The sequence below is a fragment of the Excalfactoria chinensis genome, chromosome 3 (genome assembly GCF_039878825.1).
Source record: "Excalfactoria chinensis isolate bCotChi1 chromosome 3, bCotChi1.hap2, whole genome shotgun sequence".
Taxonomy (NCBI): Eukaryota; Metazoa; Chordata; class Aves; order Galliformes; family Phasianidae; genus Excalfactoria; species Excalfactoria chinensis.
In genome coordinates this window covers 5088618-5103165 of record NC_092827.1, presented here as the reverse complement: position 1 = coordinate 5103165, position 14548 = coordinate 5088618, and the positions used below count along the sequence as shown (strand labels likewise).

Here is a 14548-nt window from a genome sequence, read left to right as displayed (position 1 = left end):
GACAAGTAGTCAAAAACCAAGCAAGAAGGGTGCTTTTTTGGCCACTCAATTGCATGTAGGAGGACAGAATCTGCTGGAGTCCTTCCTGGGTGATCTGCTTTTGATTCAATCCTCCAAACTTCCAGTGAGGATAAGAAAACCCTTTCCCCACAGTGCCTCTCTGTCCAGATGGAGAGACACCTGGCCTCAATTTCCTTTATTTCAGCAGATCCTGTGGTTATTTCCATTTTATCTCATAAAAGCAGGCCAGAGAAACTTGATTTCTTCTCTCCCAGAGCACGCCAAGCTGAGGGCTTGCCTAGTTTGCTAAACCTCTATGACAGAGGTGGTAGACCAAGAGCAACCCCTGTGCTATAAGAATGTATTTGGAGCTGTTTCTTGGTGCCAACAAGCAGTGACCAAGCAGCTAGATCAGAGCTTCTGACCCCACAGACAAACTATCACTTGCTTTGCTCATTGCTTCCAAAGCTTTGATCAGAGCAAAAGCAGGAGGGACAGGCACTGTGTGCACGTGGCTTTTACACAAGGAAGTGCAATGTCTCAGCAACTTCTTTCAACAGAAATGCAGAGCAGTGGGTGACACAGCAGCCCCATCTCTCAGTGCCTGTGGGTTTGGGGTCTTGCCCTTCCCTTCAGCTATTTTCCACCTTGGGAAATGGCCCCTTTCTCTTGTTCTCTCATACCCCTCTACCCCAGAACTAGATGGTTTATTGTGTTTACCCTGCAGCTAGAGCTGCATCTTGCTCAAATGCTGTTTCACCCTTTGACGTCTGTTTTGTTTCTCATTTTTCACTTTTCCAAAGCTTCACAAAACCACACGTTGCCTGGGCGGAATAACATGTCACATGAAGCAAACCTATTTATAATCCCTTTCAGACCAGGCTGTCTGTGAGCTGACCTGGTGACCATTGTTCTTTGTATTATCGGGTGAGGTTGATAGGACGTATTGGTTACCTTTCCCTGCACCTTTAATTATTCACCGAGTGGAAACAATGAGAGACATTCCTTTGTCTCTGTGTGTTTATGCAGATGAACCCGCTGTTCTGGAGGCAGAAGACCTGGACCGAAAAGTCATGAGACTTGGAGGGGGGCTGGACCCAGACACCATTTCCTTGGCCTCTGTCACAGCTGTCACCACCAATGTCTCAAACAAGAGGTGAGGGCACACTTTGCATCCCATGTCCAAGAGATGGAGTGTACTGGAAATCCCGTTCTCCTGTGCAAGCAGTGTTTTGGGGGAATATCCAACCTGCTACAAAGAGCACAAATGTTCAGTGATGGCTTGCAGCCTCTGGTGTTAAATTCCTCAGACTCAGACAGAGGAGGGGCTGCCAATGCTCTGTCATGGTTTGCAGGGAATTGATCTGTTGTTTGACTGAGGGTTTCTTCTGCCCCTCCAAAGGTCCAAACCTGACATCAAAATGGAACCGAGTGCTGGGAGGCCGATGGATTACCAGGTGGGTGACGATGCCGTGTCCCCAACCACAGCTCACAGAGGGGAGGATGTTTTGCAGGTGTCATGGTCAGCAGCATTGTTACTTGAAGAGCTGAACCACCTCATTCCAACATGTATATCTGCCCATGGGACAGCTCTGGGACCAGGAGGAAGGACTGGAGCTGCTTGAGCACCTCTGGGCTTGTTGGTGCCATAAATTGGTTTCTTTTCTCATTTTCACCAAGCTGTGCTGATTCAGCATTTAAGCTTTCTGTCCTTGCTTCTCAGCTCAGTGCAGCAACATGTCCATGGGGATTTCTTAGAATGTTGCACACAAAGATTTTTTTGTGATAGATTTATTGCAGAACATTTGCAGCATCCACTTTGCAACCCAAAATGAAAGCAAACAGGAGAAGCAGTGAGAGCAGGGTGTGGAAGACGTTTAGTTATGTGTGTAATGAACCTAGAGTGAAGAGTGAGACACACAGGAAGCTAGCATGCTGGGTCCAGGAGTTATATAAACAGAACATAAAGAGGAAGGGAAAGGTGCCAAGCCAATTTCAACTGCAAGAACATAAAGACCAATTAGCTGGCCACTGTGAGCAAGAGGATCACTTGGGTGGTGTTGATGGGGGAAGGTGAATCTCATTTGTGATCAAAGTATTTACCTGGATAACCTCCAGAGGGGCTCAAGGTGTTTCCAAACATTGTGATGCCCAGTATGTGAGCAGTGAAGATGTGCTGGGTTGGTTTGGCTGCAGCACCATTGGGCATGGGATCTCTCTACAGGTCAGCATCACTGTCATCGAGGCCCGGCAGCTGGTTGGGCTCAATATGGACCCCGTGGTCTGCGTGGAGGTTGGAGAGGAGAAGAAGTACACATCCATGAAGGAATCGACCAACTGCCCTTACTACAATGAGGTGGGTCTGTTCTCCAAAGATGGTCATCGCTCCTGCTCCCCTGGTGCTACATTGCTATTAGTAAAATGGGTTTTCTTGTCACCAAGGTTTGTTCTGCAAGAGGGGAGGGTCAGGTGGAGGTTAGGAAAGGAGGGCAGTGGGCTTGACCGCAAGCTGAAGGAGCTCAGGAATCATTGCAACACCACTCTCAGACATGAATTTTGGGTTTGGGTGGTGCTTTGAGGAACTACGGGTGTAATCAGCTCTCCCTGGGAGCCTCTTCCAGTACTGCATAGTCCATGGTTCTGTAACGCTGTTTTTTAACCCAAAAGGAGCCACTCTCCTGCCTTCACACCTGCTCTTTTCCTTTCAGTACTTCGTCTTCGATTTCCATGTGCCCCCAGATGTCATGTTCGATAAGATCATCAAGCTGTCTGTAAGTGAGCATGCTGGCATTGTCCTTTTCTCTGAGCTTTGAAGAGTCCACTCTGCTCATGCACTGTGGACAGATTTGAGGACCCTGACAGGAGCAGAGGTGTCTGGCCATATAAGCCCCACCACTTTTACAGACTTCTGGTCCCCCTCTATCACTGCCTTCATTGCTAGGACCACCCAGCTGTGCTTGTAGTCCCCTTCAGAGCTGATGGCTGGTGTGTCAGAGCCTCAGCCTGTGTGTTTTGGCTTTTGGGGAAGCAAGACCCTCCCAGAGCACGAAGCTGGGCAGAGCTATTGCTGAAATACAGAACTATAGTTCTTAAAACCAAAACAGACCCTCCAGAGCCACAGAGGGCAATGAGCAAAGAGATTCAGAGTCACTGACCAAACCACACTAATTAGGAGCTTGTACATCTATCCCATGCACAGACTAGACAGGCAGTTTCTTCCACAAAGGGAATTAGAGAGATTTCAATCATCCTAAAGACCCTTCCTTCAAGTGAACGTCCCAATGTTTGTTGCTATGGTGGTTGCAAACTGTAACATGCTTCAAAGATGAATTTGTTTGCATTGTTCCCATTCAATCCAAGTCAATGCTTGTGAAAGTGCTAAGCAAGAGCTGCCAACAACTTGGCTGTGCCTTGCAGAGTCCATACACACAGTGGGGTCATGCAAAGACCAAGGAGAACACATCAGCTCCTGTCCTGTCTGACACTGAACTCTTCTGGAAAGAGCCCTGGGACCCCCATGGCATGCACAAACCTTTCACTTTTCTCCCCCTCTTGATTTCCAGGTGATCCACTCAAAAAACCTCTTGCGCAGTGGGACTTTGGTGGGCTCCTTCAAGATGGACGTTGGGACAGTTTACACCCAGCCTGGTGCGTAACCACGTTTTGCCAACATGTTTACCTGCACCATTGAGAAATATCTTTGTAAGGGATCCAGGCAGGCTTTTCTTTCCTCAGGTGATGGTCTTTAATTAGAATCCAAGATGTAAACAAATCACTCTGGCTCCTCCAGAAAAAGATGGCATACCCCATCTGAAATAAGGCACAACAGGCAGGCTGAGATGCTCTCAGGCTGTGGCAGCCCTCCTGAAGATGTCCAGGCTATTTAAGTAAGCAAGACATTGCCCTTCCAGATAGATAGCCAGATTTCATAGAACCATAGAATCACCTGAGTTGGAAGGGACCATTAAAGATCACCTAGCCCAACTCCTCTGCAATGAACAGGGGCACCTACAGTTCCATCAGGTGCTCAGAGCCTCGTTCAGCCCGGAATGGATCTTGCCCTATGTAGCTGGCATTTAAACCAAGAGAGAGAGATGGCACACATGCAATGGAAATGAGAAAGAGGTTGATCAGAGCTGCTGCCGTGTTGCCGGCTGATGGTAAAGCCCTCAGTGACTTTGCACAGATGGGCCCTATGAGTGCTCATAAAATCTGTTGTGCAATTATGGGCTTCATTTATAGCACGTCTGTTTCAGGCAACCTGTTTTATAGAATTGTAAAAGAGCAGTGAATGCCTTTGGCATCCTGTCCTCAAGCGAGGGCAGTGAGAGCTGGCATGGATGGGATTCATCACACAACTGTGTGAAAGGAGTCCAACGGAGACCCTGGAGAGCTCATTTAGCCCATGCCCTCACTGTTCACTGCCAGACTCCCTAGTATACTTCTGCATGAAAAGACCAGTCCCTGAATCAAGGAATGACACTGGTCCTGGCTATGGGACTGATAAAGCAAATACACAACCAGGAGACTTGTAAAAAGCTTGTTCTGCATGAAATAGCATTGCCTCTTCGATGGCCCAGTGCTTGCAGTATGGCAGAGATGAGCACGTGACCATACCTGCAGAAAAGATACCTCCAAAATCACCGTATTTCTGTCTTTCATTTCAATATTCTATATTCAATTATATTCCAATAACCTGTGCTCTGTATTTCTTCCAATAAAAATTCTTCTTGTCCTCTGGCTTCCAGAGCATCAGTTCTACCACAAATGGGCCATCCTTTCTGACCCCGAGGATCTCACCGCTGGGCTGAAAGGTTACCTGAAGTGTGACATCGCTGTTGTGGGGAAAGGGGACAACATCAAGACACCCCACAAAGCCAACGAGACAGAGGAGGATGATATTGAAGGGTACGGAAGGAAAAAACAAAGGAGTGTAAAATCTCATTCTAGCCCTAAATACTTTGGGCTAATTAAATATCTCTTTGTACAACCACAAGCTTTCAGATCCATTTCTCAGCCACTCACTGCAATCTCAGACTTGTGGCAAAATGCTAGTGTTGCTTTCTTGACTTGCTGCAGCCCGACGGCTTGAGGCACTGCCTGGAGTTGTTCTGTGCTGTTCACAGTCACGTTATGCCACTTTGTCTTGGACAAATCTAGCAACTCCTCCCGAGGTTTTGTTCACATTGTACCCCATGGCTCTCGTTTCTTCTCCCAGAAGAGGAAAGCAAATTCTTCTAATAAAAACCATTTGGTGGAGTTTGATTCTCACCCCAAAATACACACCCCTTCTATCATGACAAAGGAAAAGGCCCTTATAACATCCCAGTTGGCTGATTGGCTTTAGATGCTTAAATTAAACTGAGTTTAATCATCCTTCAGACTCCACTGACAATAACAATTACATCCCTTTGGTGGAATGCAGATTGTTCCAACCTCATGTGGCTGCTCTAAGATTTTGCTTACAAAACCACCACTCCCCATCGTAAAGTAGGAAGATGCGTGAAAACAGGGCAGCTATAAAATGCATGGCTGAAAAACTCTTTCCATCTCCCCACAGCCTGTGCTCAGAAAGCAAGCTAAATTAACTCACCCTCTTCAGCAAGGCTCTCAGCCCCAGCAGCTGTTCCCAGCACTATCCCTTTGCTGTTGTTGCAGGAACCTCCTCCTACCAGATGGGGTTCCTCCAGAGAGGCAGTGGGCTCGTTTCTACATCAAGATCTATCGAGCAGAGGGCCTGCCCCGTATGAACACCAGCATCATGGCCAATGTGAAGAAGGCTCTCATTGGAGAGAACAAGGACTTGGTCGACCCCTACGTGCAAGTGGCATTTGCAGGGCAGAAGGTGGGTAAGCACCAAAGTGGTCCTGGGAGGTAATGTAAGCAGGACCAGCCATTGTGTTGGTGTCAGGAGACAGCCTCATTTGACCTTGCATGATAACTCTGAGATGTATGGCAAAATCACATTGTTTGCTACACGTCATGTTCCCCCCTTCTTGTGCAGACTATGACGGGTTTGCAGCCATCTCCAGTAGAGGAAAGAGCTAGTTCCTTGGGAGAAAAAGAAGATGAAATGAACCCAGTGTGGTCATTAACATGGGAGGAGTGCAGGATGTGTCCTGGTTTTAGATGGGATATAATTAGTTTTCTCCACAATGGTTGCTGCGATGTCTGTGACCTCCAACAACCACAGAGATATCAAATATCTTTCTTGTCCACCCGGCAGGGGAAGACATCAGTGCAAAAAAGCAGCTATGAGCCTCTCTGGAATGAGCAAATCATCTTCACAGAAATGTTCCCCCCATTGTGCAAGCGGATAAAGATCCAGATCCGAGACTCGGACAAAGTCAATGATGTGGCCATTGGTACCCATTTCATTGATTTGAGGAAGATCTCTAATGAAGGAGACAAAGGTAAAGCTAAAGTGGGGTGCAGGACCATCTTCATAGCAGAGAGGTATCCCTTGGGCAGAGATAGCAAAGTAGCTCAGGCTCTCTTTCCAGTCCTGGAGCTAGCTGCTTCTTGGTTGGAGTGACCAAGACTCACTGCAATGCCCTTCTGAAGTCACTGGACAAGAGCTCTTTGACAAGCCCAGACACAAGCCTCCAGGCCAACACTTGAAGGCAAAGACATTAAAAAACAGTTGTCCCTTTCTGAGACATCTGTTGCCATGGATGGATGAATATCCGACAGTCTCCCACATTCACACATACACGAACACATGGGCACACATAGGCAGGAGCATCATGAAACCAAAGATGGCTCTTTGAAAAAGAACTAATGGGGAGTTTCCTCTTCTTTCTTGACTCTCATATTAGGAGACATGCCCAATGGGAGACTTGCCTCATTTTAGGTTGATGCACTGCAAAGTGCCCATCACTGCCTTCCCTGCAAAACTGTTTTCATAAATAATTGTGAAAATGCATCTCTATGCACATGTGTGTATATTCAAGTCCATGTCATCATTCACAGCAAGAAAGTGATGATCCCAAGACAAAGATGTGCCCTCCTTCTTGCATACCCCCTTCTCTACCAGCATATTTGTTCTCTTGCAGGTTATCTGCCCACCTTTGGCCCTGCGTGGGTGAACATGTATGGCTCCACTCGGAACTACACCCTGATGGATGAACACCAAGAGCTGAACGAGGGGCTGGGGGAAGGCGTCTCCTTCCGGGCCAGGCTTCTGATGAGCCTTGCAGTTGAGATCTTGGATACCACCAACCCAGAGATCAACAGCTCCACTGAGGTGCAAGTGGAACAGGCCACACCAGTTGCTGATGTGAGTCTCCCCTAACCCTACAGTTGGCAGTTCTGGGTCTCGGTCCCCTTGGCTGGTTATCTCTGGCCTCACAGACAGGATTTCATTTAGTATTGTGCTAAACGTTCTGCTGTCTTTGCTGTGTGTACACAGATCTGTCCATTCTTGTCCTGTATAGGGATGCCCACATATGTCAGTCTTTATGAACCAGAGGTGAGAAGTAAAAATGGAGCTGCTGGATGACAGCTCACATTCAGTGTGAAAGCTCTCCTTTGGAAAAGTAGAAAGTGGTCTCATCACCTCTAGAGGAAATTAAGCCACCTGGAAGTAAAGCCATTCAACTTCTGAAAGTGCATCTAAACAAAGGGTTCACAGAGGTTTGATTATTTCAGTTTGTGAGCAAACGAGCTCATATCCCTGAGTGTCCTTTAGACAGTCTCTCATAAGCAAGGGATGGCCAATCTTAGGTAAACCACCACATTTAAACATCAGGCTAAAACCTCTGGTTAAACTCTCTCTGCAGAGATCCTAGAGACCCAGTTCAGGCAGACACCTGCCCCTCACATGGATCAGGCAGAAAGACACAAAACTCCACGGTCTTTTTAAAACCCAAGCAGAGACCATGAGAGTGCTCAGATAGACCAGATGATGAACCCCTCTGCTCAGGCTTCAGTGAGCTGACTTAAACCATGATCTCTGGGATTTCTCCTGCAGAACTGCACTGGAAAGATGGAGGAGTTCTTTCTTTTTGGAGCCTTCCTGGAAGCTACCATGATTGATAGGAAGATCGGTGACAAACCCATCAACTTTGAGGTTACAATAGGTTGGTTGTTTTCTTGGTGAGGGTGGTTTTGAAGCACACCTGGTGGGGAATGAGGGATCCAAGGCCAAGAGCAAGGTTTCTTCCCCTCTCTTCCATGCAATCATGTGCCAGAGCACATGCTTCTGAGACTGACCGCATGCATTCCTTCTGGCTTGAGAAGGGGCCTGAGCAGGGTGTAAACATCCATCACTATTTTGTGGTTTCTGAGCAAAGTTTCAGAGAGTTGAACTCAACTGCCCTGTGGAGAAAATTTCTCCTCAGCTTGAATGAAAGGCAGGTGATGGAGCCCACTTAGCCCCCATGGGAGTTACAGCCCTGTGACTTCATTTCATTTTTCATTCTTGAGGCAACTATGGGAATCAGATTGATGGCATGACCAAACCCGTCCTGCGGAGGAAGAAGGAGGGAGGGGATGGGGATGAGGAAGAGTCCGAGCTGCTACACAACTCAAGTGAGGATGAAGCTGATGAGGATGGAGAGATGGTCTCTGTCTCCTCATCTCAGCCCATGAAGCCCCTGGTTACAGACAGGTAAGCCTTGAATTCACCTCTCACACACATGACAAGCTGTACACCCAACTCATGGCTACCCAGCACCACCAGTGCTCTAACAGAGCACTGCAGGTCAGCCTGTCTACAGTCACTGATCAGAAAGCCCCAAACTGAGTGGGATCAACACATGTCTTTGTGTGCCTGGGCTAGATGCAGACCAGACTTGTGTACAAGGGACTCAGGCTTGTGAAAGCTAATTGGATATAACCTAATGAGGTGTACTTCAACTGGATTATTTTAATGATTTTTTTACCAGTAGATACATGCTAGCTATCAGAATTAATTGGCAGAGTTAATTCAATCAGGAAGCAAAATAAACCATGTTGAACTAAGGCTATTTGTGCTTCGGATGAAGTCTGCTTGGGATTCCCTCTTGTTCACCAGTCTTGGTCACCAGCCTCCCAAGTCCTCCCTCCCCATCACAGCTCTGCCTCTCAGAAAGAGAAAGGAGATGGGGGCTATTCTTAGCCATCGGTATGACCACCACGGAGCATCTCATCTGTCTCCTCTTGCAGGAACTACTTCCACCTGCCGTACTTAGAGAAGAAGCCCTGCATCTACATCAAGAGCTGGTGGCAGGATCAGCGCCGCAGGCTGTATAACGCCAACATCATGGACAAGATTGCAGACAAGCTGGTCAGTGTGCTGGGGAGGGAGGGAGCTGGGGCATGGGGTTAGCCATGAGGCACATCCAGGCTCCCTGAACATCCCTTCAGCTTGCCACAAAGCAGGGACAAATCATGGTAGGGATCTACTAAACAGCTTGTGCAGAAAGGGAAAAGTTCCCTGGTATGTAATGCTCCACATATGGAACACTTCCAAAACCCAGGAGCTCATTGTATTTTCTCAGTTAGACTTAGGGATTCCCATGAAGAGTAGAAGAGCAGGAAGGCTTTGCCTCCACAGACTGCAGGAATGAAGCCTCATTAGTCACCTCATCTAATTCCTGAGGAGCCCTTGTGTCAACTCCGAATTGGTGGGGGCAAAGCAGGCATCCAGCTACAGGATCTTAGATTGGTTTGTGTTGAAACAGAGCTTAAAGCCCACCCTGTTTCAGCCCCTGCTGTGGGTAGAGACACTTCCTACCAGATCAGGCTTTCTAGGGCTCCATCCAGCCTAGCCCTGAGCACCTCTAGGGATGGAGCACCCGCTTCTCTGGGCAGCCTGTACCAAGGCCTCACCACCCTCATCACAACAGATTTCTTCCTAATATTTACTCTAAATCAACTGTTTGGGTTTAATGCCATTACTCCTTGTCCTGTCACTATATCCCCTGACTACAGCAAGGAGTAGAGGAGTCCAAGTAGGACTGGTAAAGACAAAACCTAGCAGATTCAGCCAGGGTGATGTGGGAGCTGTTCCAATCATCCAAAGCTACCTCCCACAGCCAAACCTGTCCCACATCCAAGACCTGATGTTATCACGTATGAAAAAGCAAACAGATTCTCCCACTAGCAGCCTGCTATGGGGTTGCTCCCTGTAGGGCTGGACTTCACCCCCACTGCCTCCCTCACCACTTCTATCCCTGATGCAGGAAGAAGGGCTCAATGATGTGCAGGAAATGATCAAGACAGAGAAACCACATCCAGAGCGTCGGCTCCGAGGGGTCCTGGAAGAGCTGAGCAGTGGATGCTTGTGAGTAAATGATGGGCAAAAGTGCTGTGCTGCAGAGCCCTGCTTTCTGTGGGGTTGTGGGCAAGGTTGTGGCACTGAGGTTGTAATCTCATCACAACTTACCCTCTGGAGGATAGGCAAGCATTTCATTGCGTTGGCACAACACCAATATGGGTTGCCTTTTGACTTGGAATGGTGCATATGTCTGCACACCAACAATCCCAAAACAGCAACGGGAGCCTCAATTCTGTGGCCTCTGTGTACTGGTACCTGAATGGCACCTACTCTCCATGTACAACACCACAGGGGGAGCCAAAAAGCCTCCTGGAAATGATTGCATAGGGACCAAAGATTCTCATGATTCCCTTCCCACAGGCGCTTTGTGACACTGGCTGACAAGGACCAGCACCACTCTTCCCGCACAAGGTTGGACCGGGAGAGGCTCAAGTCCTGTATGCGAGAGCTGGTGAGTACAATTCAGCTGGAAACACCTGGGACTAGTTCTGATCTTGATAAAGCAATGGGGAATTTGCTCTACAGACATGCTGGTTTCCAGTCTCCATGCATTGAGGGTTTGGGGTAAACCTGCTGAATAAAGGATCCCAAGAGCTCTTGGGTCTTGCATGAATCCCAGGTGGCACTTGGGGATACATGACTGCTTCCCTTCCACCATGCTTTGCTTTGCCTTGGGAAGGAATCCAGGAATACTGGCAAAGAGCCTGACTGGTGTCAGACAGCTGAGGAAACTGGAAAGGAGGATTTTGGGGGGAACCCTGCAGAGCACAGCTGCTCCAGCAGTAGAGCTGGCATAGATATTTGGGGCTGGTAGCCCAGCTCCTTGCAAAGGCATTAGCCATGCAAAAGAGACATACCAAGAGCAGATGCTTATCCAGCTGACACAGCCAAGGACACCAGCTTCCATAGACAACTGCACACTACAAAATCATGTATTTAATTTGTGAGAGCCTTCATGGCCCCTATTCTGAACCATCTTGGACTCCCCTTTCACTGCAGGAGAACATGGGCCAGCAAGCCACAACTCTGCGGTCACAGGTGAAGAAGAACACCATGAAAGACAAGCTGAAGCAGGTGCAGAACTTCCTGCAGAAACTCCGTTTCTTGGCTGATGAGGTGCGTTCCCCTGCATGGAGAGAGCAACTGTGCACTGACACAGCAGCCAGGGCCCAACAGGAGTGCTCTCTGCAATCCTTGTAGGTGCAAGAGGTTCACATGGCGTAGGCCTTGTCCAAGGAGCCTCCCCAAGTCTACACACTGTCCCCATGGAGCACTGCTGGGGTGGAATGGGTCAGCGCTAAAACTCTTCTTCTCAGCTTCTTTTTCATAGTAGGGAACTGAGATATGGTCTCTGCCCTCATGGTCATGGAGTAATGAGGAAAGATAAATCTTTAGTCTTCGAAACCCCTGAGTTATTATTTTGATTAAAACAAACATAAATCCAGCTTCACCCTGCTGAGCTTCAGTCTCAGCAGCTTTGCTTTAAGCAGACAAGGTTCTGCAGTGGAAGGCTCAAAATCATTCCAATGGCCATAATATGGCACTAGAAGCATCCATCTGCTGTGGGATCTGCTGAATTCGCTCTACAAAGCTCTGCAGCTCTGCCAGTGCCTCAGTGGTTCCAAAAGAGCCGAAGGCCTGACAGGTCTCTTTGGTTTTGTTCACAGCCCCAGCACACCATCCCTGACATCTTCATCTGGATGATGAGCAATAACAAGCGCATTGCCTATGCCCGCGTCCCTTCCAAGGATATCCTCTACTCCATTGTGGATGAAGAAATGGGCAAGGACTGTGCCAAAGTGAAGACTGTCTTCCTCAAGGTGTGTGCCTGTCTTCCCAGGGGGAACTGCAGCCAAGAGGAGGCGGATAGAGAAGAGACAGACCAGGATAATGGGAGATGGAGATGAGAGAACTGGGGGTCCAATTTTGCTGGTGCTTGAATAGGAGGCATGAAAGATCCACTACTGGCAGTGATAGAAACTTGCTACTAGGAAGGATGTTATCCAGTTCAACAGGTCAGAAATGTGTGGAAGAGGGAATGATGTTTGGTCCAGCTAGAAAAGGGAAATCTGGCTTGCAAAGAGGAAGTCAGTGTTGTAGGAAGAAGATAATGCATGAGACAGAGTAGTGGACATGATCTGGAAGAAATGAGGACGGGGTCCTTGTATTTAAGTGGTAGGGGTGCAAGCAGTGTACTGCAGTGAAGTGTGGTGTGAGGTGATCTGTCCTTCCCCAAGGCCTCCCCTGTCAACCTGTAAACTTCTCTGTTCTTTATGCCCAGCTGCCTGGGAAGAGGGGTTTTGGACCTGCCGGATGGACAGTTCAGGCTAAGATGGAGATTTACTTGTGGCTGGGCCTCAACAAGCAGCGTAAAGACTTCCTGAGTGGCTTGCCTTGTGGCTTCGAGGAGAAGAAGACCACCAGAGGCCAAAACCTGCCATCCTTCCCTCCCATCAGCCTTCTTTACACCAGTAAGAGCTTCCCACCCTTGGTAGGTCTGGGGATAGGACATGGAGAGGGCAGGAGGGAGCCTGCCTGGACACCACTTGGGATGAGGATCTTCCAGTTGTCCCAGTCTGCTCCCATGCAAGCTGGGTTGTGGGAATTGTGTGCCCTCTTCCCTGCTGCCCTGTTCTTAGTTGTCATTCTGCATGCCAACAGGATGTTGAAGTTCTTATCCATCCAGGACTCATGTTTTGAATGTATTTCCTTCATTAGTGCTGATGCTGAGCAGAAGCAGACTGCTGAGCTCATGCTCTCCAGGCTGAGCCCCACAGCTGGGCTCCGGTGCTGTGTACCAACATGTCTCACTTCCATTCTCTGTTGCAGAGAAGCAAGTTTTCCAGCTGCGAGCCCACATGTACCAGGCCAGGAGTTTATTTGCTGCTGACAGTAGTGGCCTTTCAGACCCCTTTGCACGAGTCTTCTTCACCTCGCAGAGCCAGTGCACCGAGGTAAACACCATCTCCTGACCTGGAGAGCTGGAGGTTTCTGGGGTTGGTGTGACACTTTTCCCATCAGCTCTACATCCTGCTCCCACACCACAAGTCTCATGACTGCTAGTGAATCATGGATGAGGTTAATACGGTGTGGGAAAGCAGCCATGGCAATGGAGCTTGGCTGTTTCCAATGAGGAAGGGGCCCTGTTGGAATCCCCTTCCCCAGCAGCACCTTCAGAAAGCACCCCCATTCACCTGCACACTGACCCTCTGCATCCCTATGGCTGCAATTTGACCTGCCTGGCTAGGAGGAATAGGAGCATGCTGGAAGCCTATTCCCATGGCCACCTTTGGAACAGGGAAACTGAAATCAACATCCAGCCTGCTGCCCTTCTGTAGAGTCTCAACCCTGGGCTAAAGCTGTAAGTCCATCTTCCATTCTTCTAGGTTCTCAATGAGACCCTGTGCCCAACCTGGGACCAGCTGCTGGTTTTTGACAACGTGGAACTGTATGGAGAAGCCCATGAGATGCGGGATGACCCTCCTATAATTGTCATTGAGATCTACGATCAGGACACAGTGGTAAGATGAATACTGGCAGAGAAATATGTCTCTAAGTTTGATGCTATGTTCAAAGGCCAGGAAGACAGTGCAGTAGGCATGGTGATGATGGGTTGATGGTTGGACTTGATGACCTTAGCAGTCTTTTCCAACCCAAATGATTCCATGAGAGTGCAAGAAGCATGTTTTCTCCTGAACCTTGGAAGAAGGTACCCCAGCATTTCCAAGGGCATGAACTAGGAGCCACTGCTACTCATCTCTTAGACAAAACTAAATTATATCTCATTTTTGGAGAGTGAAGAAGGAATTTTTGTGATGTGGTAATTGAGGAGACATTACCTTAGTCTTTCCCCTTTAAGTAGCTGCTCAGTCATGGTCTCCTTGCTGTTCCAGGCCTAGGCCATTTCCTTCACCTTGAAGATGTTTATGACTTAGAAAGTGCCTTCAGATGGGAAACCAAAGCTGGCACTGATCTTTCATATCTCAAAAATGCAATGAGGAAAGCTGGGCCGGCAAATTCAAGTACTCTTTCCCCCTTTCTAGGGCAAAGCCGACTTCATGGGCCGCACCTTTGCCAAACCGGTGGTGAAAATGTCAGATGAGCAGTACTGCCCACCACGCTTCCCCCCACAGCTGGAATACTACCAGATCTACCGGGGCAATTCTACAGCAGGAGACCTTCTGGCTGCCTTTGAGCTGCTCCAGGTGCCAGCCAGCACAGACCGAGGGAAGGGAAGGGAAGGGAAGGGAAGGGAAGGGAAGGGAAGGGAAGGGAAGGGAAGGGAAG

General features: G+C 48.5%; 1 protein-coding gene across 8 annotated transcripts in view; it reads left to right on the top strand.

Moving 5' to 3' along the window:
- Positions 1 to 14548, top strand: part of OTOF (otoferlin) — a 68388-nt gene that overhangs the window by 39239 nt on the left and 14601 nt on the right. For all 8 annotated transcript variants that reach the window (XM_072331502.1, XM_072331501.1, XM_072331497.1 and 5 more), the window contains 20 exons: positions 1030 to 1156; positions 1403 to 1457; positions 2225 to 2356; positions 2709 to 2771; positions 3564 to 3648; positions 4749 to 4908; positions 5659 to 5845; positions 6227 to 6413; positions 7056 to 7279; positions 7973 to 8081; positions 8428 to 8611; positions 9148 to 9268; positions 10167 to 10267; positions 10622 to 10712; positions 11261 to 11377; positions 11929 to 12081; positions 12543 to 12732; positions 13091 to 13215; positions 13648 to 13782; positions 14305 to 14466. In XM_072331502.1, the coding sequence (XP_072187603.1) occupies positions 1030 to 1156; positions 1403 to 1457; positions 2225 to 2356; positions 2709 to 2771; positions 3564 to 3648; positions 4749 to 4908; positions 5659 to 5845; positions 6227 to 6413; positions 7056 to 7279; positions 7973 to 8081; positions 8428 to 8611; positions 9148 to 9268; positions 10167 to 10267; positions 10622 to 10712; positions 11261 to 11377; positions 11929 to 12081; positions 12543 to 12732; positions 13091 to 13215; positions 13648 to 13782; positions 14305 to 14466 (2708 nt within the window). The remainder of the gene's footprint in view (positions 1 to 1029; positions 1157 to 1402; positions 1458 to 2224; positions 2357 to 2708; positions 2772 to 3563; positions 3649 to 4748; positions 4909 to 5658; positions 5846 to 6226; positions 6414 to 7055; positions 7280 to 7972; positions 8082 to 8427; positions 8612 to 9147; positions 9269 to 10166; positions 10268 to 10621; positions 10713 to 11260; positions 11378 to 11928; positions 12082 to 12542; positions 12733 to 13090; positions 13216 to 13647; positions 13783 to 14304; positions 14467 to 14548) is intronic.